General features: G+C 40.6%; 1 protein-coding gene across 1 annotated transcript; it reads right to left on the minus strand.

The window, feature by feature from the left end:
* Nucleotides 1–18,726: 18,726 nt before the first annotated feature.
* On the minus strand, nt 18,727–19,665 carry LOC112912404 (olfactory receptor 6C75). Its single transcript, XM_025989107.2, has one exon. It carries the CDS (start codon nt 19,663–19,665, stop codon nt 18,727–18,729), a length of 939 nt encoding a protein of 312 aa, XP_025844892.2.
* Between the last annotated feature and the right edge of the window lie 6,877 nt (nt 19,666–26,542).

A 26,542-nucleotide genomic window follows, 5' to 3' on the forward strand; every position in this document is an offset into this window, starting at 1 on the left:
TGCCATCAACTTGTCTTCTATGTCACTCACTCAGTGAGTGAGTGTGAGGGTTCTTCCACCTCATTAACCCTCATTGTTAGGACTTCTAGCTTGGATTGTATTTCATTTAATTGATTTTTAATTTCTGCCTGATTGGATCTAAGTTCTGCAGTCATGAAGTCTCTTGAGTCCTTTATGCTTTTTTCAAGAGCCACCAGTAGCTGTATAATAGTGCTTCTGAATTGGCTTTCTTACATTGAATTGTAATCCAGATTTTGTAACTCTGTGGGAGAGAGGACTGTTTCTGATTCTTTTTTTTTTTTTTTTTTTTGAGCTGAGGTTTTCCTTCTAGTCATTTTGCTCAGTGCAGAGTGGCCAAAAACAAGTTGTATTGGGAAAAGGAGAAAAAGAGAGAGAAGGAAAGAAAGGAGAAAAAGAAAAAAGAGAAAGAAGGAAAAAAAGGGGGAAAAGAGAAGAAAAAGAGAAAGAAAAAGAAAGAAAGGAGAAACAAGGGGGGGTCGGGTGGGGGAAGCAATCAGAAATCAAAAAGAAAGAAAAAAAACACAAAACAAAAAAAAAAAAAAACCACTGGGGAGTATCTTCTGTTTCTGTATACTTTAAGTCCCTTGACTTTCCCCGAAACTGGTCCATCTAGCTGGTCTTCTGCGGGCGGGGCCTGCTGTGCTGATTTTCAGTTGTTAGCACTTGGGGGAACTGCTCTGCCCCTGCCTGGTGCAGGGCTCAGTGGGGGTTGTTTACCCCGTGAGGCCCCAGGAGGAACAGCCATAGTGGCGGGAGCAGCATCCCCACCCTCCTGGGTCCTGCTCTAACTCCCTGCAAGCCCCTTTCCGCGTGGAAGGTTGGTGCAGCTCCTGCTCCTCTGGGACGGGGCTCTCCTGCCCTGGGGGCACTCACCCTGGCTTCAGCCCAGCTCCTCGCGGGGCCCTTCCCCCTTGGATGCCTTTGTTTCTTTATTTCTTTTTCCCGGTCTTCCTACCTTGATAGAAGTGTGAACTCTTCTCACTGTCGCATTCCAGCTGGTCTCCCTTTAAATCTCAGGCCGAATTCGTAGATTTTCAGGATGATTTGAAGGTTATCTAGGTAATTTGTTGGGGACAGGTGATTTGGGGACCCTACTCTTCCGCCATCTTGCCCCTCCTCTCAAAACGGAGATTCTTGAACTCCTGAGTGTCCTCTGGCTGTCCAAGTCCCTAGCCATCATCCACTGACACCCCAACTATACTGACACTGATGTACACCAAATCAAACGGTTGCCTATGACCCAATGCTTGCGTGGCTGGTGGAGGGCTGTGGACTCCAGTATCATCCTGCCAGAGGAACTAGGATGACAGGTCCTATCCAAAATTCATTGGAGTTCTCATACGGGAACAAAGAAGATGGAAGACCTCATACGACTTGCAAAGATCACTATTAAAGACGCTCGAGCAAAGACTGAGCAGATTGTGGCAAGCTGCCATGCATGCCAATTAACTAATGCCACTGCCCATGAATCCAACCTGGGTACCCGGCTCCGGGGGGACCACCCAGGAGCCTACTGGAAAATGGACGTCACTGAGGTAATACCCGGAAAATACGGATACAGGTATTTACTAGTGTTTGTAGATACTTCTTCAGGATGGACAGAGGCATTTCCCATCAAACATAAAACAGCACAGACCGTGACCAAGAAACTGCTGGAAGACATCTTACCGTGTCGAGGCCGAGAGAATTAGGGCCATTCAAATTTAACATTGGCACAAGTACAGCCATTGTAGCTTTGGTAGCCATCTCAGGCCACTGTGACCAGGTACTGAACTCTATCTTACTCTGGCTACAGAAAAAAAACCACAAAGCATGTCCTTATTGGAATAAGGAAGCAAGAGCTTGTGAGACCTCTTTACTGGAGATTCTCACACCCACACCCTTACTTAAAAACCCCACCTTAACCCTAGACCAGCCCATAAAAACCCAGCTGTAACCCATCTCAGGGTCCAAGTCCCTGCTCCGCTGGGTCAGGTATACTTGGACCCAAGCTTGAGCTTGCTAATAAATGCCCATGTGCTTGCAAAAAGAAGAAGAAGAAGAAGAAGGAGAAGGAGAAGGAGAAGGAGAAGAAGAAGAAGAAGAAGAAGAAGAAGAAGAAGAAGAAGAAGAAGAAAGAAGAAGAAGAAGAAAGAAGAAGAAGAAAGAAGAAGAAGAAGAAGAAGAAGAAGAAGAAGAAGAAGAAGAAGAAGAAGAAGAAGAAGAAAGAAGAAGAAGAAGAAGAAGAAGAAGAAGAAGAATGGGTTTATGTATACAATGGAATATTACTCAGCAATTAGAAATGACAAATACCCACCATTTGCTTCAACGTGGATGGAACTGGAGGTTATTATGCTGAGTGAAATAAGTCAATCGGAGAAGGACAAACATTATATGGTCTCATTCATTTGGGGAATATAAATAATACTGAAAGGGAATATGAGGGAAGGGAGAGGAAATGTGAGGGAAATGTCAGAAAGGGAGACAGAACATAAAGACTCCTAACTCTGGGAAGTGAACTAGGGGTGGTGGAAGGGGAGGAGGGTGGGGGGTGGGGTGAACGGGTAACTGGCACTGAGTGGGGCACTTGACGGGATGAGCACTGGGTGTTATTCTGTATGTTGGCAAATTGAACACCAATAAAAAATAAATTTATTATAAAAAAAAAGGAATTGATACTGTATTTTATCAAATGTTTTTGCTGCATCTATTCAGAGGATCATATGGTTCTTGTTTTTTCTCTTGCTGATTTGATCAATCACATTGATTGCTTTATGAGTTTTGAACCAGCCTTGCATCCTGGGAAGAAATTCCACTTGGCCATGGTGAATAATCTTAATGTACTATTGGATCCTATTGGCCAGTATCTTTTATATTTTTTTTTTAATTTTTATTTATTTATGATAGGCACACAGTGAGAGAGAGAGGCAGAGACACAGGCAGAGGGAGAAGCAGGCTCCATGCACCGGGAGCCCGACGTGGGATTCGATCCCGGATCCCCAGGATCACGCCCTGGGCCAAAGGCAGGCGCCAAACCACTGCGCCACCCAGGGATCCCTATTGGCCAGTATCTTGTTGAGAATTTTGCATCCATGTTCATCAGGGATATTGGTCTATAATTCTCCTTTTTGGTGGTGTCTCTGTCTACTTTTGGAATTAATGTGATGCTGGCCTCGTAGAACATGTTTGGAAGTATCCCATCTCTTTCTATCTTTCCGAACACCATTAGTATAATACGTATGGTTTCTTTAAACGTTTGATAGAATTCCCCTGGGAAGCCATCTGGCCCTGGAATTGTGTGTCCTGGGAGGTTTTTTTTTATTAAGATTTTTTTATTTATTCATAGAGATGCAGAGACACAGGCAGAGGGAGAAGCAGGCTCCATGCAGAGAGCCCAACGTGGGACTGGATCCAGGGTCTCCAGGATCACGCCCTGGGCTGCAGGCGGCGCTAAACTGATGCGCCACCAGGGCTGCCCCCTGGGAGGTTTTTGATGACTGCACCAATTTCCTCCGTGGTTATTGGCCTGTTCAGGTTTTCTATTTCTTCCTATTCCAGTTTTGGTAGTTTGTGGTTTTCCAGAAATGTGTCCGTTTCTTCCAGATTGTCTAATTTATTGGCATAGAGCTGCTCATACAATGTTTTTAAAATCGTTTGTATTTCTTTGGTGTTCATGGTGTTTTTTCACATTCCTGGTTTTATTAATTTCAGTCGTTTCTCTCTTCTTTTAATAAGGGTGGCTAATGGTTTATCTATCCTATTAATTCTTTCAAAGAACCAATTCCTGGTTCTGTTGATCTGTTCCACAGTTCTTCTGGTCTTGAATTCGTTGAGTTCTGCTTAAATCCTTATTCACTCTCTTCTTCTGCTGGGTGAAGGATATATTTGCTGTTTTTTTCCAGCTCCTTTTGGTGCAAGGTTAGCTTTTGTACTTGAGTTCTTTCCAGTTTTTGGATGGACGCTTGTATTGCGATGTATTCCCCCTCATGACTGCTTTTGCTGTATCCCAAAGATCTTGAATGGTTGTGTCTTCATTCTCATTAGTTTCCATGAATCTTTTTCATTCTTCTCTAATTTTCTGGTTTACGTCTTTCATCTCTTAGCAGGATGGTCCTTAACTTCCATGTGCTTGAAATCTTTCCAAACTTCTTCTTGTGATTTAGTTCTAATTTCAAAGCATTATGGTCTGAAAATACGCAGGGGACAATCCCAATCTTTTGGCATCAGTAAAGATCTGATTTGTGACCCAGTATGTGGTCTATTCTGGAGAAAGCTCCATGTGCACTTGAGAAGAATGTGTATTCAGTTGTGTTTGGATGTAAAGTTCTGTAGATATCTGAGATATCCATCCGGTCCAGTGTGTCATTAAAGCTCTTGTTTCCCTGGAGATGTTGTGCTTAGAAGACCTATCGAGGGTAGAAAGAGCTAGATTGAAGTCACCAAGTATAAGTGTATTATTATATCTAAGTATTTCTTCACTTTGGTTATTAATTGGTTTAAATATTTGGCAGCTCCCACATTCGGGGCATATATGTTGAGGAATGTTAAGTCCTCTTGTTGGATAGATCCTTTAAGTATGAGATAGTATCCTTCTTCATCTCTCACTACAGTCTTCAGGGTAAATTTTAGTTTATCTGATATAAGGATGGCTACTCCTGCTTTCTTTTGAGGACCATTTGAATGGTAAATGGTTCTCCAACCTTTTATTTTCAGGTTGTAGGTGTCCTTCTGTCTAAAATGAGTCTCTTGTAGACAGCAAATAGATGGGTCCTGGTTTTTTATCCAGTCTGAAACCTTGCGCCTTTTGATGGGGTCATTAAGCCCGTTAACGTTCAGAGTTACTATTGAGAGATATGAGTTTAGTGTCATCATGATATCTATTCAGTCCTTGTTTTTGTGGGTTGTTCCACTGGACTTCTTCTTAAAGGGGAATTTTAAGAGTCCCCCTTAAAACTTCTTGCAGAGCTGGTTTGGAGGTCACATATTCTTTCAGTTCCTGCCTGTCTTGGAAGCTCTTTATCTCTCCTTCCATTCTGACTGAGAGCCTTGCTGGATAAAGTATTCTTGTTTGCATGTTCTTCTCATTAGGACCCGGAATATATCTTGCCAGCCCTTTCTGGCCTGCCAGGTCTCTGTGGAGAGGTCTGCTGTTACCCTAATCTTCCTCCCCATAAAAGTCAGGGATTTCTTGTCTCTTGCTCCTTTAAGGATCTTCTCTTTATCCTTGGAATTTGAAAGCTTCACTATTAAATGTCGAGGTGTTGAACGGTTTTTATTGATTTTAGGGGGGGGGATCTCTCTATTTCCTGGATCTGAATGCCTGTTTCCCTTCCCAGATTAGGAAGGTTTTCAGCTTGATTTGTTCAAATACATATTCTGGCCCTCTGTCCCTTTCGGCGCCCTCGGGAACCCCAATTAAACATAGGTTTTTCTTCCTCAGGCTGTCGTTTATTTCCCCTAATCTGTCTTCATGGTCTTTTGTCTGTCTCTTTTTTCCCCAGTTTCCCTTTTTGCCATGAACTTGTGTTCTATGTCACTCACTCATTCTTCCACCTCGTTAACCCTCGTCATTAGGACTTCTAGTTTGCATTGCATCTCATTCAATTGATTTTTAAATTCTGCCTGATTGGATCTAAATTCTGCAGTCATGAAGTCTCTTGAATCCTTTATGGTTTTTTTAGAGCCACCAGTAGTTTGTTTTATAATAGTACTTCTGAGTTGGCTTTCTGGCATTGAATAGTAATCCAAATTTAGTAACTCTGGGAGAGAGGACTGTTTCTGATTCTTTCTTTTGAGGTGAGGTTTTCCTTCTAGTCATTTTACTCAGTGCCGAGTGGCCAAAAAGAAGTTGTATTGGGAAAAGGAGAAAAAGGGAGAAGAGAAAACAAAAGAAAAAAATGAGAAGAAAAGAAAGGATAAAAGGTGGAGGGGAAGCAAACAGAAGACAAAAAGAAGGGGGAGTATCCTCTGATTCTATATACTGTAAATCCCTGGACTTTCCCTGGAACTTTCCAGTGCCGCTTGGTCAATAACTTGTTTTTCTCCTGTCCCTCTAGCTGGTCTTCTGGGGGAGGGGTCTGCTCTGTTGATTCTCAGGGGTGAGCACCTGGGGGGAGCTGCTCAACCTCCTGCCTGGTGCACAGCTCAGTGGGAGTTGTTTATCCGGTTTATCCTATGAGGCTGCTGTAAGGCTCAGTGGGGGATGTCTATCCTGTGAATCCCCAGGGGGAACAACTACGGTGGTGGCGGCCAGCTCCCCAGCCCTATAGTCAGCTCCCACAGTAACTACCGCATCTCCCAGTCCACAGGGGCCTGGATGCTCTGGGGGTGGGGCCGCTGATCTGCAGAGCTCTCCCAGTGGCAGGAGAGTCCTCGCTCTTCTGTTCCCTCCTGGCCTCTGCCTGTCGGGGGGGTGGGGAATCGCTGGATCCTGGGTTGTGTCTCCCGCACCCTGGGCTCCTGGGCTGCACAGCCCCTTCCACGCACAGCATCCACCCGAGCCCCTCCGAACTGCTCCCCGGTCCAGCCCTGCGGGCGCTGCAACCCTTTAGGGAGCTTGGCCGCAGGGTGTGGCACTCTCCCTGGGGGCTGGTGCTCTGTTAGTGTTCCTGGGAGCCTGAGGGCATCCCCGCCCTCCTGGGGCCCTGTTCCAACTCCCTGCAAGCACCTTTCCACCCGGAAAGATTGGTGAAGCTCCTGCTTCTCCAGGACGGGGCTCTCCTGTCCTGGAGATACTCGCCCCAGCCTTAGCCTGGCTCCTCGCCGGGCCCCTCCCCCTTGGAGGCCTTTTGTTTCTTTATTATTTTTCCCCCCATCTTCGTACCTTGATAGAAACATGAACTCTTCTCACTGTAGCATTCCAGCTGTTGTCTCTTTAAATCTCAGGCCAAATTCATAGGATTTCAGGATGATTTGAAGTTATCTAGGTAAGTTGGTGGGGACACATGACTTGGGGACCCTACTCTTCCGCCCTCTTGCCCCCTCCCCGAGCATTTAAAATTTTCCCAGGGGGGATCCCTGGGTGGCGCAGCGGTTTGGCGCCTGCCTTTGGCCCAGGGCGCGATCCTGGAGACTCGGGATCGAATCCCACGTCGGGCTCCCGGTGCATGGAGCCTGCTTCTCCCTCTGCCTGTGTCTCTGCCTCTCTCTCTCTCTCTATCATAAATAAATAAAAATAAAAAAATATATTTATAAAATTTTCCCAGGGGATGCCTGTGTGGCTCATTCGCTTGAGCCTCAGACTCTTGGTTTCTGGTCAGGTCATGATCTCCTGGGTCCTGAGACTGAGCTCTGTGTCAGGCTCTGCACTCAGCCGGGAGTCTACTCGAAGATTTTTCCCTCTCTCACTTCTCTTGCCCTCTCTCTCTCTCTTTGTCTCTCTCAAAATATAATTCAATCAATATCAATCAAACATTTGAAAAATTTTCCCCCAGTGTAAGTAATATTAGAATGCATAGACACACATATACATTTTGGCATTTTTGACCCATTACCTTGTGACAGTTAAGTTTCCATAAAAGAGTTACTGATAATAATTTTAGACACTTAAAATATTTTTAGGAGGCTATTAAGGTAAATCCCAATGAGAGAGGACATGGGTGGGAGCATAGGGGTGTTGAGAAATGCTTGGGTTCTGAAAGCACACTGAAAGAATAATCAGGGATCCGTGGGTGGCGCAGCGGTTTGGCGCCTGCCTTTGGCCCAGGGCGCGATCCTGGAGACCCGGGATCAAATCCCACATCGGGCTCCCGGTGCATGGAGCCTGCTTCTCCCTCTGCCTATGTCTCTGCCTCTGTGTGTGTGTGTGTGACTATCATAAATAAATACAAAAAAAAATTTTTTTAAATAGTTACCCTGATATTTGAGGTCAGAAAATTATTTTTAACCCTTCTCAATCATTTTATGGAATACCCCATACCAATCTTCTACATAAATATAGGATTACAGAATCTGTTTTTAGGCCTCTAAACTCAAAAAACATGTATAGAAAAGCACAGCGCCTAGTTATTCCATTTAATAAAGTTTTCAATTCCTTCGACTGTGTGCTCTGGTAAGTAAACTCAGCCATACACTAATAAAGTAGAATGTGTGAAATCACACACATGCACACAGACACACACACAAATACTGTACATCAATTCATCTAAGGTTTGTACAGCTAACAAGATATTGATAAAATGTTGGGAATTTTTGAAAGCACAGCACTTTGAAGAACTTTGTATAGTTTTTCAGTAATCCTATCCATGGTTAAAAAACATATTTAGGAGGAGGGTGTCAATGTTGGGGCTTTCTACAAGTATTGCTGGCTTATATAAATTTGGGACAGAGCATCTTCTAACATACAGAACTTAATAACTCAGAACCAAGAGGATCACCATCTAGGACCCCTCAAGCAGATTATATTCTCCCTCGACGACAATTTCATCACAACCACCATCTCGCAGTCCTACCCCTTTTTTTCTTCTCTTTTATTTCCTCTTTACTTTTGCTTTTTTTCTCTTCTTTTTTTCCCTTTTCATTTTTTTTTCTTCTTCTTCTTCTTCTTTGGGATTGTTGGCCTTTTACTTTTTACTACTTTGTTTTAAATTTTGTTTGCAAAACTTATTTAGATTACTGTCAAATCATTATGAAAATCTACTAATTCGACCTGAGATTTAAGGAGAGAACAGCTGGAATGCCACAGTGTGAAGGGTGTGCTCTTCTAACAAGGTAGAAAGACGGGTAAAAAATTAACAAGAATCAAGTGAGGGAGGGGCCCCGTGAGGAGCGGGGCTAGGGGGCAGCGGGAGCCTAGGGACAGGACAGCCCGCCCTGGAGAGGCGGGAACTTTAAAAAGTCCACCCTGGATCCTTCCCGGAGGCAAAGGCACTCAGCAGGGAACTTCGGCGGGAGCAGGAGGGCAGAAGGGCAGTGAGGTCTCCGGTCTCCCGGGGTCACTAACAGGAAGTGCGCCTGTGAGAAGCCACACAGACCGGCCGAGCTCCGGAACCGGCTGGAGGAAGCCCGGCAGGGCCATGGGGAGAGGCGGGTGGGGCAGCGGGGGGCTCCGGGCGGAAGGGTCAGCGGGGCTCCAGGCGGAGGGGGTCAGGGGGCCTTCTGGGCGGAGGGGGTCAGCGGGGGGCTCTGGGCGGAAGGGGGTCAGTGGGGGGCTCCAGGTGGAGGGGGCCAGGGGGGCTCCGGGCAGAGGGGGGCCAGCGGGGCTCCGGGTGGAGGTGGGGCCAGCGGGGCTCCAGGCAGAAGGGGGCGCTGCGCCCTGCTGCCTTCGGGAGCCACAGCCCCAGGAGCGAGATGCCAGCAGCCCAGGCCCTGCAGCCCAGGGCGTGGGGGGGGGGGACAGAGTCCAGGATCCTGCGCTCCCCCAGGGACAGGCGGGGGCGGGGAGGGCACAGGACAGGGAGGACGCTCCTGCCCCCGGGAGCCCCCAAGCTGTGTAGGTCAGTGCCCTCCACCCCAGGAGCATCTAGGCCAGTGAATAATGGCAACTACCAGTGGTTACTCGGGGAGCTGACTCCAGAGTTGGAGACATGGCCACTTCCAGTGTGGTTGTTCCACCTGCTGTCACCTGGTGCCTGGGATGGAGTGGGGCTGCCAGGGGACAGAGGCCTCACGGGGTCAACAGCTCCCATTCAGCCCGGCACCTGGCAAGGGGTCGGGGCTGCTCCCCCAGGTGCACACACCTGAGAATCAGCAGAGCAGCCCCTCCCCCAGAGGACCAGCTGGAAGGACAGGGGAAGAGCTAGTTCTTCACGGAGCAGCGCTGAAAAGCTCCAGGGGAAGTCGGGGGATATGCAGTATATACAACCAGGGGGTAACCCTCCTTTTATTTTTCATCCTTTTTCCAATACACTTCGTTTTTATAGCAGACTGTAAATTTCCCATTTTTTTCTCTTTTTTCCACCTTAACTACAATATTTCACCACCTCTTCATTTTTAAATTTCTTCCGTTTTCACTTTCATATTTTTACAATGACAGGTCCTAGATATGTTTTCCACTTCTATATTCCCTTCAACATAATCAACATAATTTGGGGAGATATACAAGACAATTTTATTGTTTTGTGCTTTTTGTTTTTTCTCTGCCTCATTTTGTTCTACAATGAGGGAAGATAATACCTTCTAAAACATGACCAGCATGCACCCAGAACCAAGTGGTAACACCGTGCTGGTTCATCATGTGAGATTCCTCATTCACATTCTGTCCCCCTCTTCTATCTCATTTATGTTTTGTTGGTCAGTGGTGGGACCTTCTACAAGTATTTCTGGTTGATATAAATTTGGGACTGGGGATCTTCTAATATACAGAATTTAATATACTCAGAAACAAGAGGAACACCCTCTAGAACCCCTCAGGTAGACTACATTCTCTCTCCACCACAAATTCGTCACCATCACCATCTCCCAATCACCACCTCGGTTTTTTTTTTCTTTTTCTTTCTCCTGCTATAGGATTCCTGGCCTTTTAGTTTTACTACATTGTTTTAAAATTCGTTTTCCACTCTAATGTTCCTTTTTAAAAATAAATTTATTTTTTATTGGTGGTCAATTTGTCAACATACAGAATAACACCCAGTGCTCAACCCATCAAGTGCCCACATCAGTGCCCGCCACCCACTCACCCCCACCACCTGCCCACCTCCCCTTCCACCACCCATAGTTCTTTCCCAGAGTTAGGATTCTTTCATGTTCTGTCTCCCTTTCTGATATTTCCCACTTATTTTTCTCCTGTCCCCTTTATTCCCTTTCACTATTTTTTATATATTCTGATCCTTGTTTTCAATTTCTGGTCTCTGAACTCAGCAGAATCATCTAGGGTGAAATTTACTTAGGTCGTGGTTGATATTCTTGATGCAGCCCACTCATACAGCCACACTACACAGAGCAAAATGACTAGGAGGAAGAACTAAACACAAAGAAAGAATCAGAAACACTACTCTATAAAAAAAAAAAAAAGAAACAGTACTCACTGCCACAGAGAAACAGAATTTGGATTATAATTTGATGTCAGAAAACCAATTCTGAACTACAACTATGAAGCTACTGGTGGCTCTGGAAAAAAGCATAAAGGATTCAAGAGACTTCATGACTACAGAATTTAGATCTAATCAGGCTGAAATTAAAAAATCAATTAAATGAGATGCAATCCAAACTGGAGGTCCTAACGACGAGGTTTAATGAGGTAGAAGAAAGAGTTAGTGACATAGAAAACAAGTTGATGGCAAGGAAGGAAGTTGAGGGAAAAAGGAAAAACAAAACACCATGAGGAAAGGTAATAGGCAATAAATGACAGCCTCAGAGGGAAAAATCTACATTTCATTGGGGTTCCAGAGAACGCCAAAAGGGACAGAGGACCAGGAAGCATATTTGAACAAATCATAGCTGAGAACTTCCCTAATTTGGGGAGGGAAACAGGCATTCAGATCCAGGAGAAAGAGAGGTGGCCACTAAAATCAATAAAAACCGATCAACCCCTCAACATTTATTAAACTCGCAAGTTCCAAAGATAAAGAGAAAATCCTTAAAGCAGTGAGAGACAAGAGATCCATAACTTATCTGGGGAGAAATGTTAGATAACAACAGACCTCTCCACTGAAACCTGGCAGGCCAGAAAGGGCTGGCAGGATATACTCAGGGTCCTAAAAGAGAAGACCCTGCAGCCAAGAACACTTTATCCAGCAAGACTCTCATTCAGAATACAAGGAGAGATAAAGAGCTTCCAAGATAGGCAGAAACTGAAAGAATATGTGACCACCAAACCAGCTCTGCAAGAAATATTAAGGGGGACTCTGTAAAACAAAGAGGATGCCTAAAGTAATAATCCATAAAAGCAGGGACTGAAGAGGTAATACTACAAAACTAAATTCATATCATTCAATAGTACCTCTGAATGTGAATGGGCTTAATGATCCCATCAAAAGATGCAAGGTTTCAGACTGGATAAAAAAAAAGACCCAACTATTTGCTGTTTCAAAGAGACTCATTTTAGACATAAGGACACTTCCAGCATGAAAACAAAAGGTTGCAGAACGATTTATCATTCAAATGGTCCCCAAAAGTCAGCAGGGGTAGCAATCCTCATACCAGAGAAATTAAAGTTTATCGCAAAGACTGTACTAAGAGATAAAGAGAGACACTACATCATACTTAAAAGATCTATAACCAACAAGAGGACCTAACAATCATGAATATTTATGCTTCTAAGGTGGGAGATACCAAGTATATCAATCACTTAATAACCAAAGTAATGACATACTTAGATAATAATACACTAATAGTGGGAGACATCATCACGGGCTTTTTGCAAATGACAGATATTCTATTCATAACATCTCCAAAGAAACAAGAGCTTTATTTTTTTTTTATTTATGATAGTCACAGAGAGAGAGAGAGAGAGGCAGAGACACAGGCGGAGGAAGAAGCAGGCTCCATGCACCGGGAGCCCGACGTGGGATTCGATCCTGGGTCTCCAGGATCGCGCCCTGGGCCAAAGGCAGGCACCAAACCGCTGCGCCACCCAGGGATCCCGAAACAAGAGCTTTAAATGACACACTGGACCAGATGGATTTCACAGATATTTACAGAACTTTACATCCAAATGCAACTGAATACACATTCCTCTAGAGTGCACATGGAACTTTCTCCAGAATAGACCACATACTGTGTCACAAATCAGGTCTTCACCACCACCAAAAGATTGGGATCCCTCCCTACATATTTTCAGACCATAATGCTTTGAAACTTGAACTCAATCAAAAGAAAAAATTTGGAAGAAACTCAAATACGTGGAGGTTAAAGAGCATCCTGCTAAAATATGAACGGGTCAACCAGGAAATTAGAGAAGAATTAAAAAGATTCATGAAAACTAATTAGAATGAAGATACAACCATTCAAAATCTTTGAGACAGAGCAAAAGCAGTCCTAAGATGAAATACATTGCAATACAGACCTCCCTCAAAACACTGGAAAAACAATCATATCCACAGCTAACCTCGAGCCTAAAGGAACTGGAGAAAGAACAGCAAATAAAAACTACACCCAGCAGAAGAAGAGAGTTAATAAAGATTTGAGCAGAAATCAATGAAATAGAGACCAGAACTGTGTAACAGATCAACAAAACCAGGAGTTGGTTCTTTGAAAGAATTAAAAGGATTGATAAACCATTAGCCTGCATTAAGAAAAGTAGAGGAGAATAGACTCTAATTAAGAAATCATGAATGAAAAAGGAGAGATCACAACCAATGCCATGGAAATACATATGATTTTAAAATGTATTATGAACAGCTATACACCAATACATTATGTAATCTGGAAGAAATGGATGCATTTCTGGAAACCACAAACTACCAAAACTGGAACAGGATGAAATAGAAAACCTGAAAAGGCTGATAACCAGGGAGGAAGTTGAAGCAGTCATCAAAAACCTCCCAAGACACAAAATTCCAGGGCCAGATAGCATCCCAGGGGAATTCTATCTAATGTTCAAGAAGAAAAAAATACCTATTCTACTAAAGCTGTTCCAAAAGATAGAAAGAGATGGAATATTTCCAAATTCGTTCTATGAAGCCAGCATCACCTTAATTCCAAAACAAATACCCCACCAAAAAGGAGAATTATAGACCAATATCCCTGATGAACACACATACAAAAATTCTCAAGAAGATACTATCCAATAGGATCCAACAATACATTAAGAAGATTATTCACCATGACCATGTGGGATTCATCCCCAGGATGCAAGGCTGGCTCAACACTAGTAAAACAATCAATGTGATAGATATCAAGAGAAAAACTAGGAACCAGGGGATGCTCTCAATAGATTCAGAGAAAGCATTTGACAAAATACAGCATCCATTCCTGATCAAAACTCTTCAGAGTGTAGGCATAGAGGGGACATTTCTCAGCATCTTAAAAGCCATCTATGAAAAGCCCACAGCAAATATCATTCTCAATGAGGAAACACTGGGAGCCTTTCCCCTAAGATCAGGAATTCAACAGAGATGTCCACTCTCACCACTGCTATTCAACGTAGTACTGGAAGTCCTCGCCTCAGCAATAAGGCAACAAAAAGCAATAAAAGGCATTCAAATTGGCAAAGAAGAAGTCAAACTCTCCTTCTTCACAGATCACATGATAATATACGTAGGAAACCCAAAAAACTCAACCCCAAGATTGCTAGAACTCATACAGCTATTCAGCAGTGTATCAGGATACAAAATCAATGCCCAGAAATCAGTGGCATTTCCATACACTAACAAGGAGACTGAACAAAGAGAAATTAAGGAGTCCATCCCATTTACAATTGGACCCAAAAGCATAAGATACCAAGGAATAAACCTAGCCAAAGAGGTAAAGGATCTATTCCCTAAAAACTACAGAACACTTCTGAAAGAAATTGAGGAAGACAGAAAGAGATGGAAAAATATTCCATGCTCATGGATTGGAAGAATTCATATTGTGAAAATATCAATGCTACCCAGGGAAATTTATGCATTACATGCAATCCCTATGAAAATGCTTTGGACTTTCTTCAGAGCGTTGGAACAAATCATCTTAAGATTTGTGTGGAATCAGAAAAGGCCCTGAATAACCTGGGGTATATTGACAAAGAAAACCAGAGCTGGGGGCATCACAATGCCGGATTTTAAGTTGTGCTACAAAGCTGTGATCATCAAGACAGCATGGTACTGATACAAAAACAGACACATAGATCAGTGGAACAGAATAGAGAACCCAGAAATGGGCCCTTAACTCTATAGTCAACTAATATTTTACTAAAGAGAAAAGACTATCCCCTGGAAAAGTAAAGTCGCTTCAATAAATGTTGCTGGGATATTGGACAGTCACATGCAGAAGAATGCAACTGGACCATTCTCTTACACCAAACACAATGATAAATTCAAAATGGATAAAATATCTAAATGTGAGACAAGAATCCCTCAGAACCCTAGAGGAGAACACAGGCAACACCCTTTTTGAACTTGGCCACAGCAACTTCTTGCAAGATACATCTATGAAGGCAAAGGAAACAAAAGCAAAAATGTACTATTGGGAATTCATCAAGATAAAAAGTTTCTGCACAGAAAAAAAAACAGTAAACAAAACTAAAAGACAACCTACAGAATGGGAGAAGAGATTTGCAAATGACATATCAGAGAAAGAGGTAGTATCCAAGATCTATAAAGAACTTATGGATCTCAGCAGCAAAGAAACAAACAATTGAATCATGAAATGCGCAAAAGACATGAACAGAAATTTCACCAGCGCAGACGTAGACATGGCCAACAAGCACATGAGACAATACTCCGCAACAATGGCCATCAGGGAAATACAAATCCAAACCACAATGAGATACCACCTCACACCAGTGAGAATGGTGAAAAGTAACAAGACAGGAAACAAATCTTGTGGAGGTTGTGGAGAAAGGGGAAACCTCTTGAACTGTTGGTGGGAATGTGAATGGGTGCAGCCACTCTGGAAAACTTTGTAGAGGTTCCTCAAAGTGTTAAAAATAGAACTGCCTTCGACCCACCAATTGCACTGCTAGGGATTACCCCAAAGATATCAATGCAGTGAAATGGAAAACACCTGCACCCCAATGTTTCTAGCAGCAATGTCCACAATAGCCAAACTATGGAAGGAGACTTGGTGTCCATGGAAAGATGAATGGATAAGAAGGTGTGGTCTATGTATACAATGGAATATTACTCAGCCATTAGAAATGACAAATACCCACCATTTGCTCCAACGTGGATGGAACGGAGGGTATTATGCTGTGTGAAGTAAGTCAGTTGGAGAAGGACAAGCATTATATGGCCTAATTCATTTGGGGAAGATAAAAATTAGTGAAAGGGAATAAAGGGGAGAGAAAGTGAGTGGGAAATATCAGTGAGGATTACAGGACATGAGACTCCTAACTCTGGGAATCAAGGGGAAGGGGAGGTGGGTGGGAGGTTGGGGTGACTGGGTGATGGGCACCAAGGGGGGCACTTGACGTGATGAGCACTGTTATAGTATATGTTGGCAAATTGAAGTCCCATAAAAAAGGCACAAAAATAAACAAACAAACAAATAAATAAATAATAAATTAATTAATAAATAAATATCTCTGGTTAAAAAATATTTACATGAAAATTTAGTTTAAGTATTACTATGTTTGGGATAATGTATACATGCACACACAGTGACACATATACACACAGAGATATGAAGGTGCCATAGAGTGTATCAAAACTCTTATAGATTTTTATATTCTGGAAATAAAATGAACAGGGAAAAAAACAACCAGTAGCGTATACTAGGAAACTGGAAAATAAGATGATACTGAGAATGACCTATTTTTGCTATTGCCAGAGCCAACTTCCTTAAATACCTTCATTCACCCACTCATTCATTCATTTGTTCAATAAGAACATTGTCATTAAGTTTGTAGACTCTTGTACTTGGCTAATAATGTGAAGTTTTGCCTCATTCAGATTGCATATTACCCTCAGCTCAGAGTACTCATTCCTCCTTAAAAACTCAGCAAATCATAAGATCACTTAAGCATGCAATCAATGAATTTCTTAAGATATCTTCAATGCTTTTTTTATAATCTCCTTAGTGAAAATAAAAGGAGGAAAGTTTAAGCAATTGAATATGCTGTAAAATCTGTTCACATAATTTTTAACTAATACGTAGTTTCTTTTTTTAAAGATTTTTATTTATTTATCCATAGACACACACACAGAGAGAGAGAGAGAGAGAGAGAGAGAGAGAGAGAGTCAGAGGGAGAAGCAGCCACCATGCAGAGAGCCTGATGTGGGATTCGATCCAGGGTCTCCAGGATCACACCCTAGGCTGCAGGCGGCGCTAAACCGCTGCACCACCAGGGCTTCCCTAATATGTAGTTTCTAATAGTAATTCTTTTCATGTGGAATTTGACAAAAAGCATGTTTGGCCACATAAAGGAGGGGGAGAAGACCATGCTTTGTCCGATATTCTCTGAATGTGGTTTTAAATGGTAAATAATTCACTTGAGTATCCAACCCAAATCCTCTTCGAAACAAAACTTTATTTTTTTTTATCTTAGATTATTCTTCACTCATTTCTGCCTCTCTCTTCATAAACTAAACTATATTAAGGATTTCAGTTTAAGCAGGGATTTCAGGCAGAATTCCTGAAAGATTGTACTGAAAGGTTTCCATTAGTACTGCATGAAGTAGGGATAAAAATAATAACTGCATATTAATGAAAGCAAATGGATAGTACAAAAAGTAGTTATAGAGAACTGGAAAATACCACTACCTCTCCTGTGTTATAACATTGCTTCTAGATTAAAAAAAAATATGTGGTTTGCCTTTTACAGAAAACATAATTAAATGGAATGTCTTAGAAAAATGTAATCACATTTACTTCATTCCTACTTAGAAGAATTTAATAACCACAAAACAAGAAAGTGACGGTAATTGCCATTTGATTTTTAAAAAGATTATGACACAAGTGTGCTTTGTGTGGTCATTACATATATGTAATTTTCCCTATTGTTAAAGGAAAAGCATTTTAGAAATATTAGTGTGAACAATAATATGAACTTAAATACTTTTGAAAGTCTCTAAAAACCTGAGCTCCATCATATATCTGATACATTTCTCACCAACCATCAGATTGCAATGAAAATATTATTATTTCACAATGCTTTACAATAGTATTTCAAACTTACACTAACAAGGTGAATATTAGAATCAACTTCTTCAGAGAAGTTTCTGCCAATCAAGAGGATCAACTTCCCCTTACTCTCTTATTTTCCTTCCTCTCTCTCTCTACCTACATACCTGTCTATTACATGTGCCATATATATATAGTATATATTCATTTACTTAACATTTTTAGGCTGTTTTTATACACTCCTAATTTTTACCTTTGCATTTCTGCTTACTTGTTACATTCTCACAAAAGTGAATCTATGTAATTTCATATCTTTACAAATTACCCAATAAATAATTTAAATTGAATAAAATTTTCACTTAATTTTCATTTTGTGTTAGTATCATATCAAATTTGTTTTTAAAAATGTGACCCATCCTTTAAAAGGACAGTGGTAAGAAATAAGTGAGTGCTCAAGGACACTCTTGTCTGTCTTTGAGAAATAAGAAAAAATATTTTTTATTATAAACTATGTAGAGCTCTTTACATTAACTTATGTTATCAGGCCAAGCTGAAATCAAAAAACCAAAGTCAAATCCACTTGCCTAGTATTGAGTTAGATTCATAACTACTTTTAAACATGTTTTCTTGGCAGCACAGAAGAAATATTAATTGATACATATTTTTATTTTACATAAAATAGTTTCCGTATTTGCATGTGGTTTTTAGTATCTTCTTAGAGTATAGTAATCCATATCTTTTCTATGAATGTATAAGCAGCTTTGCTTTGATATGAGAAACAATGGAGATTATTGACATCTGAAATTTAGTTACACAAGATAAGATTGACTGTTTTCTATATAGAAAGCCAGTTAGGACCTGGTTTTTAGAGTAATAAAAAGATGCATTTATTATATATATATTTATATATTATTGTGATATATATACACACATATATGTCTACATACATATATATGTCTCTCTATATATGTCTATTATGTCTATCTGAAAGAATGAATCGAAGTGTTTAAAGAATTTACATACAGGAAGGTAGAGAGTTCTTCATTCAATTTTGCTTTCAGGGGTAAACTTTTTGCATAATCCCATTCATTTATTTGAAAAGACCATTCTCTGAACCATGTTCTTGAAGGCTTGCTTCACCTGCTGGTTTCTTAGTGTGTATATGAAAGGATTCAAGAGAGGAGCCACTGAGGTATTGAGCACAGCTACTCCTTTGCTTAAAGTTACCCTTTCCCTTGCAGAAGGCTTAATGTACATGAAGATACAGCTGCCATAAGAGAGGGAGACCACTATCATGTGGGAGGAACACGTGGAAAAGGCTTTTTTCCTTTGACTCGTAGAAGGAATTCTCAGAATTGTCCGGATGATGTACGTATAAGAGAGAATAACTAGGGTTAAGGTGACCATAAGTGTTACCACCGCTAAAAAAAATGCCATGAGTTCTAGAAAGTGAGTGTTTGTACAAGAAAGCTGTAGAATTGGAGAAGAGTCACAAATAAAATGATCAATTATATTGGAGGCACAGAAATCCAGTTGCAGCAGCAGGATTAATGGTGGAAAGATGATCAGGAATCCTGCAAGCCATGAGATAAAGACAAGAAGGATGCAGACTCTGCTGCTCATGACAGTCATGTAATGCAGGGGTTTGCAGATGGCCACATAGCGGTCATAGGACATGGCAGCCAGAAGGTAAAATTCTGTCACCCCCAAGAAGATGAAGAAAAATAGCTGAGTCACACAACCGTTGTAAGTAATGGTTCTGTCCCTTGTCACGATAGTGACAAGGAATCTGGGAATGCAGACAGACGTGAATGATATTTCTAGGAATGAGAAGTTTCGAAGGAAGAAATACATTGGAGTCTGCAGGTGGGGATCTGAAAGGGTGAGGGTGATAATGATCAGGTTCCCAGTCACACTGAGCATGTAGGTAACAAGAAGAAATATGAAAAGTACAACCTGCCACTGTGGGTCATTTGTCAATCCAAGAAGAATAAACTCTGTTACTGTTGTGTGATTTCTCATCATTTTCCTTCTTTATGATGCTATTCTTTGTTTTAGCTGAAAAACAGATGAAACAATAAGAAAGTTATGACACCAGAAAAGAAAAATACACACACACATAAATAGACACATAGAAACACTTTTTGAAAAGGTCATTGCTGCTTTATGGTTTTGGAGATAAATGATTTTGTGGTACATAGAAACAAAAGATTTATTAAAACTGACATATTTTATTATGTAATATGTTAATTCATTATTCCTATATGTGTTTCATTATAGTCTCACATATCTCAGTATAAATCCCTGTCTTCTGAATTTTTTTTACTTATTTCTGAAAACAAGAAAAAAAAGAGATTAAAACCTCTGAGATGGAAGTCTTCTCTAATAAAACTCAGGGCTTACTACTTCTGGCATATTGCAAAATTTTGAAGGTTTTTTTTTTTTTTTTTTGCTTTCTTCTTCATATATTTTTTAGCATTTTTATTTTGAATAAACATATCTGTCTCCTTTTCACATTCAGCCTTTTACAATCTATAGAGACCATTTGCTCATCTGGTAGAGTACTGTGTACTAACAGTATACAGTATGCTAACAGTATACATATGTAATGGATGGGAGGGTAACCCTAATCTAATTCCAATGTCTCTGCCATCATCTTAATTTTAATTATGAACCTGTAATAATGGTCTTTTCTAAGATTATAAATATATTCTTCTTAGGGCACCTGGATGGCCTCGAAGGTTGTGCATCTGACTCTTGGTTCCAGCTTAGGTCTTGGTTTCAGGGTTGTGAGGAATGTTCAGTGAGGTGCCTGTTTAAAACTTTCTTCCTCATTCTCTGACCCTCCCCCCTCATGCTCTCTCTTTCTAAAATAAACAAATATATATATATATATATGCATACATATATATATATTCTTCTTAAATATATTTGTATTTACTATCTACCTATCGTGAGTCTGCTCTCTTATACTTAAAGCAGTACTTTTACCTAAGTCCTAATTTTATTTTTGTAAGCTCTAAGTGCTCTTATTTATTTCCAAAATGATTTAGCACTTTTCTTTGTTTGATCTTTTCCTTTTTAAAGTTCTTATTTTCCAAGAGGCCCTTAGAAATGCTGCCATCTAAGGTCATTTTAAGAAATGCTTAACTGTCCAGGTAGCCTGGCTAAGTCTGCAATGTCTCATTTGCTTTCTATATCCTTCAAAGGTTTCAAAGCTTTCAAAGGGAATAATATTTACTCACAATTAGCCAATTAATTTGATATGTTAATGAACTCCCTGAAATTCTTTACCTACAAGATTTTTGGGAGGGAATTATTCCTACTTTATATCATTTGTCCTCTTTGTGGTCATAAGATATGTGGGGTTTTTTTTTTTTTTTGGTTTCTGTCTTTATATGATGGATGCTAACCTTCACTCTATAAAATTCACATTGTGCAAAAGTAAAACATAAAGTAGATCTGCTCAGTGTTAAGACACATGAAAGAAATTGTTTTGAATCATGTACAAAAATGATTACATGATGCCCTGATATTAACTATGTTAAAAATAATTATTAAAAGATATTTAAATAAGAACACAAAACCATCATGTACTTCTATCAATCACAAAATATTTATGTTATAATGAACAAAAATGTTTCATGAAACTCTTAAATTGTAGCAGTTTTTAAAATGTCATTTATATATTTCATATAAATTATGTGGTTTAATTTTATTTACATATATTGAGATTACTTGCATAAAGTATAAATCTACTCTATTAAAGCAAAATTATATTCCTGAAACTATTAAAGACATACTTACTTTTATGGTATGTATGACTAGTTTAGACAATGTCATTTCTAATGCCTTCTTTAATGTGTTTGAACACAAGTGCTTTGAGATTTTTCAAAAGTCTTTGCGATCTGATTCTTCTCTGCCATCTTATATTTGTAACCAAATACTCAAAATATTGATGATAAAGAATAATTCCAGAAGCTCTCTACAATTTTTCACAAAGGGCATACATCCATCCAAGTTCCTCTAAGAATCTGAGGCCCCAGGATATCCTACTCATTGTTACTTTAAGAGGTTTAACCTGATATTTGAAATGAAACAGGTTATAGTTGAAATGAAGGCTAATATATTGTCTTCCCAAGTTTGGTGGACAATACGATTTTAGTAATGTTAATCAGGCTAGTCATAATTTTATCTGCTCCATTCACAATGGACTCAAGGGGATTAGTTGAATGAATAAACAAAAGATACCATGGAGATTGGTGTTCTCAAGATACCAGCATGAAATTGTAGTCCAAATTAGTACACAATTTCGACTAGAATATTTTGGTGATAGTGGTATGAAATCAGAGCAGAAAAATATATAGAAGGATTGCAATTTTTATAATAATCCCTATCTTCGCAAGGAAAGGAAACAATGGAATAAGAGATTAGCAATTTCTCAATGGCAGTAGATTTAAGTTGTGAACAGTGGGATTTTCTCCAATCTTAGGGAAAGTATTAAGAATTCACTGTGATGATTTAGACTGGGGCTAAGGTATCTATCATTCTACACCATAAGAAATGTCAGGCTTGTCTTTAAGATTTTATTTTTTAAGATTTTATTTATTTATTCGTGATAGACATAGACAGACAGACAGAGAGAGAGAGAGAGAGAGGCAGAGACACAGGCAGAGGGAGAAGCAGGCTCCAGGCCGGGAGCCAGACGTGGAACTGGATCCCGGGACTCCAGGATCACGCCCTGGGCCAAAGGCAGGCGCTAAACTGCTGAGCCAACCAGGGATCCCCTCTTTTAAGATTTTATATCTTCCCACTGAACGATGACATAGAAAACCTGATCATCATTAGAATCATTACCATTTATTCATTCAATAATTACTTTTTAGATTCTTGTTATGTGTTTTGGGCTTAAGCTTAGGTTTTGAGCATATAGACATTAGAGACGTATGTTTGCATAATTTTCACTTACATTATAGGGTTAGAAATCTATGTTATTTTAGAAATCTCAGATTCCTTTTTTCACGTCCCATACAAGCAATATCTCCTTCCTTGCATGCATCATTTTCTCTCTGTACTGATCTGAAAAGACATCAATAACATCGCATTTATATTCATCAGTTGAGACTTGTATTAGTTGCTATTTATTTCCAGAGTTCCATTAGTCACATAAATAGTTTAAATTCAATGGAAATTGGGGTTATTTTATGATCTTAAAATGCTAGGCACCATCTGAAGATAAATGTTAAGATATTGCTGTATGTCTTTTGAGACGTGAAGTTATTTAAGGTATACAACTAAGGTATAACTAAGCAGTATGCAGTGGAGAAGGAGACTGTTTTGCTTCATTTTGTTTAAAGAGCTTTTATTTATTTATTTTTAAGATTTTATTTATTTATTCATATAGACACACACAGAGAGAGAGAGAGAGAGAGGCAGAGGGAGAAGCAGGCTCCATGCAGGGAGCCTGACATGGGACTCGATCCTGGGTCTCCAGGATCATGCTCTGGACTGAAGGTGGCCCTAAACCGCTGCCCTAAACCGATGGCCCTAAACCCAGCCACCTGGGCTGCCCGAGAAGGAGACTGTTAAAGCAGAGTAGCTAGCTATTTTAAACTCAATGCATATTAATCTATTCATGATATAAGTCAAGAACTTAAATAATGTCTCATAAGCATACTCAAGTTTCATTGCAAACATTGTCACAATAATGTTTATGTGATGTGAATGTGTAGGCCAACATATTATTTAAAATTCTACATAATCCCCATTACGTAGAAACTGTAATTACATCCAAAGACCTGGAAAATTGTTTTAATATATATGATCTCATCTTCACTTGATTATGTAGTGGTGGAAAGATAATTTTCCTTCTATTCATTTAGATTCTTGGCTGAGACCACACTGTAATAAAAGACAGATTAACAGGAGAAAAATTAAAGGAAGTTTAATAGCATGTATACATCCTGTATACATGGGAGAGATCCAGGAAAAGTGAGTGACTCCTCAAAATGGCCCAAGGCCATCACCTTAAATAATATCTTCAGTTCCAGCCAAAGGAAGATGTCCAGGGTGGAGAGGTAGATAGTTAAAGGAAGTTATCAGGCAAAACACAGTGAATGAGGGTATGGTTGTTATGCAGATTTGAGTTGCCATCTTCTCCTTTGATAAGCTTTTCTAGAAATGTGATCATCCTGCACTTCCCAGTGTAGAGAGGGAGATACTGTTACAAATGGAAGTTCTTATATAAATGTAAATGTCTTGCAAAAAAAAAAGCAACTTCTCAGTTTTCAGAGATTTTCTTTTGTCTATTATTTTTTTAAGAATAACCAGCTCAAAACAATCCAAAGTCAAAAAGGCCTATTTTAGGGTAGTATATTCTGTTCCCCTTCAGTTACCTCTGCAAAGACCTATTTCCAAATAAGGTCATATCTATATGTTTCAGGTAGACATAAATTTTGAAGGACACTATGCAAAGGAGTACAGTACCTAAACAGATGCTTCTAATAACAACTTTAAACAATAGCATATTTCCAATGAGCATAACAACTTATTTACTTTCAAACTTTTTAGCAGAATCTGCTTTTATATCAGTATTTTCAATAATAGATTGTAGGAACAGATACAAAGATTGACAGAGTGTAAATAATACATTTGTTAAATTAAGAATAACCATAAATAAAGAAATAGCAATCTTTTATCCATTAACAACAAATCCATCAAAGATTAAAGATTGTGTTAAACTTACGGTATGCCATATAGGTTTACTCATGATAAGAACCATTTGTATTTTAGCTTTAGCTTACTTTTAAATTCACACTCAAATCACATCTCCCCCCCAGTGATTAAAGTGGTACTATTCATCAGTTATTCAGTATGCACAGTTTAAAAAGATATGAATATCTAGTATTTGCCTTCATTTTATGGAATTGAAAATGAAATTAAAAATGAATAAATGAAATGCATAAAATTGAAGTGGGAGAATTAGGTTCTTTTCTCACAGAGTTGAAGAATGAATCTGGAGGACAAAGGAGAGTGAGTAAAGCAATAGAAGTTTATTAAGCAAGGATACAGAGAGAGCTTCAGGAATGAGAGGGATCCTGACAGGGTTGCCACTGAGGGCTTTTTTGGCTGATGTTTTATAGAAAACCTGACTAGGGAGTTGATGGCCTTGAGATTCTTGTGCCATCTTGAGTGATGACATATGACTGTTTTGAGTCTCTGTGATTACATGATAGCCATCAAAGGAAGATACTCCCTAGCATTTTAGAGCCAGAGGCCAGATGTACTTCCTTATCTCTGTTTTTGTTGGATCTCAATGTCCCTGGGGTTTGTGGGAGCCTGATTCTGGGGTCTTTCCCTTATCTTTCCCTGCATAGACCTATCTGTCCCATAAATAAGCAAAAGACAAGTGAAAAAAGGATGAGTCAGATTTATAGATGGCATATTAATAAACTCCTTTTTGCTTATGTAGCTCACCGAGTTCATTTTATCTTGTTGTAAATAAAGCAGTACTTCTTAGAATATCCTAAAGGCTTCTCCTCAAATTAGGGAAAAAAATGTCTTAAGTGATATTCTTTTTGTATCATTCTATAGTGATCTCGCTACAGAACCATTATTGTAGTTTGCTACTCGAAACCTGGTTTGCTTCTTGGTGGATGTTGAGCCAGAAAACAGAAGCAAGTTGAGCAGTAAGAAAAGAAGGGCTTTACTTGCAACAAGTAAAGGAGAACACCTTACATATTTCCTAAAACAATGACTCCTCAAACAATGAAACTGGGGAAGTTTTAAACTAAGCATGCATTCATACTCATCCAGAGGATTGTACAATGGGAAATTCACCATGGAATTGGAGCAAAAGTCATCTTAAAATGATTTAGTTGACTGAAATCCCAACGGCTGGCAAGGGCCAACATCATTGTTTCTCTAGCTTTAGGTGGTCTGGTATTGAGTGCTCAAAGGGGCTTAAATCCTTCAAAAATAAGTCAATAGAGGGCAGGGCGAGATGGCTGAAGAGTAGGGTACCCAAGTCACCTGTCCTCACCAAATTACTAGATAACCTTCAAATAATCCTGCAAATCTACGAATTCGGCCTGAGATTTAAAGAGAGAACAGCTGGAATGCTACAGTGAAAAGAGTTCATGCTTCTATCAAGGTAGGAAGACGGGGGAAAAAAGAAATAAAGAAACAAAAGGCATGCAAGGGGGAGGGGCCCCACGAGGAGCCAGGCTAAGGCCGGGGTGAGTGTCCCCAGGACAGGAGAGCCCCGACCCGGAGAAGCAGGAGCTTCACCAATCTTCCCGGGTGGAAAAGCGCTCACAGGGAATTACAGCAGGACCCCAGGAGGGCGGGAATGCCCTCAGGCTTCCTGGGACACTAACAGACACCTACGCCCCGGGGAGAGTGCCACACCCCGGGGCCAAGCTCCCTAAAGGGCTGCAGGGCGCTCGCAGGGGCCTGGGAGCAGCTGGGAGGAGCTGGGGCGGAGGCTCCACAGAGGGGGCTGCCCGGCGTCCGGAGCACGAATCCAACACCACAGGCCCGGGAGCACAGGGCACCGGGGACACAGCCCAGGATCCCGCCTCCCCCCGGGACAGGCAAAAGCCAGGAGGGCCCAGGACAGCAAGGACGCTCCTGCCCGGAGCTGAGCAGATCAGCGGCCCCAAACCTGGAGCATCCAGGCCCCTGCAGACTTACATCTCCTTAGTTACTGCGGGAGCTAAATCCAGGGCTCCAGAGTTGGCCGCAGCCAAATGTGCTTGTTCCTCCTGGGGCCTCACAGGATAAACAACCCCCACTGAGCCTCACAGTGGCCTCGCGGGTTAAACAGCTTAAATATCTTTCACTGAGACCTGCACCAGGCAGGGGGCTGAGCAGCTCCCCCAAGTGCTCACACCTGAAAATC

The sequence above is a fragment of the Vulpes vulpes genome, chromosome 16 (assembly GCF_048418805.1).
Source record: "Vulpes vulpes isolate BD-2025 chromosome 16, VulVul3, whole genome shotgun sequence".
Lineage (NCBI taxonomy): Eukaryota > Metazoa > Chordata > Mammalia > Carnivora > Canidae > Vulpes > Vulpes vulpes.

Coding starts and splice junctions, on each gene's coding strand:
- LOC112912404 (XM_025989107.2), bottom strand. CDS start 19,665: ATGATGAGAAATCACACAACAGTAACAGAGTTTATTCTTCTTGGATTG.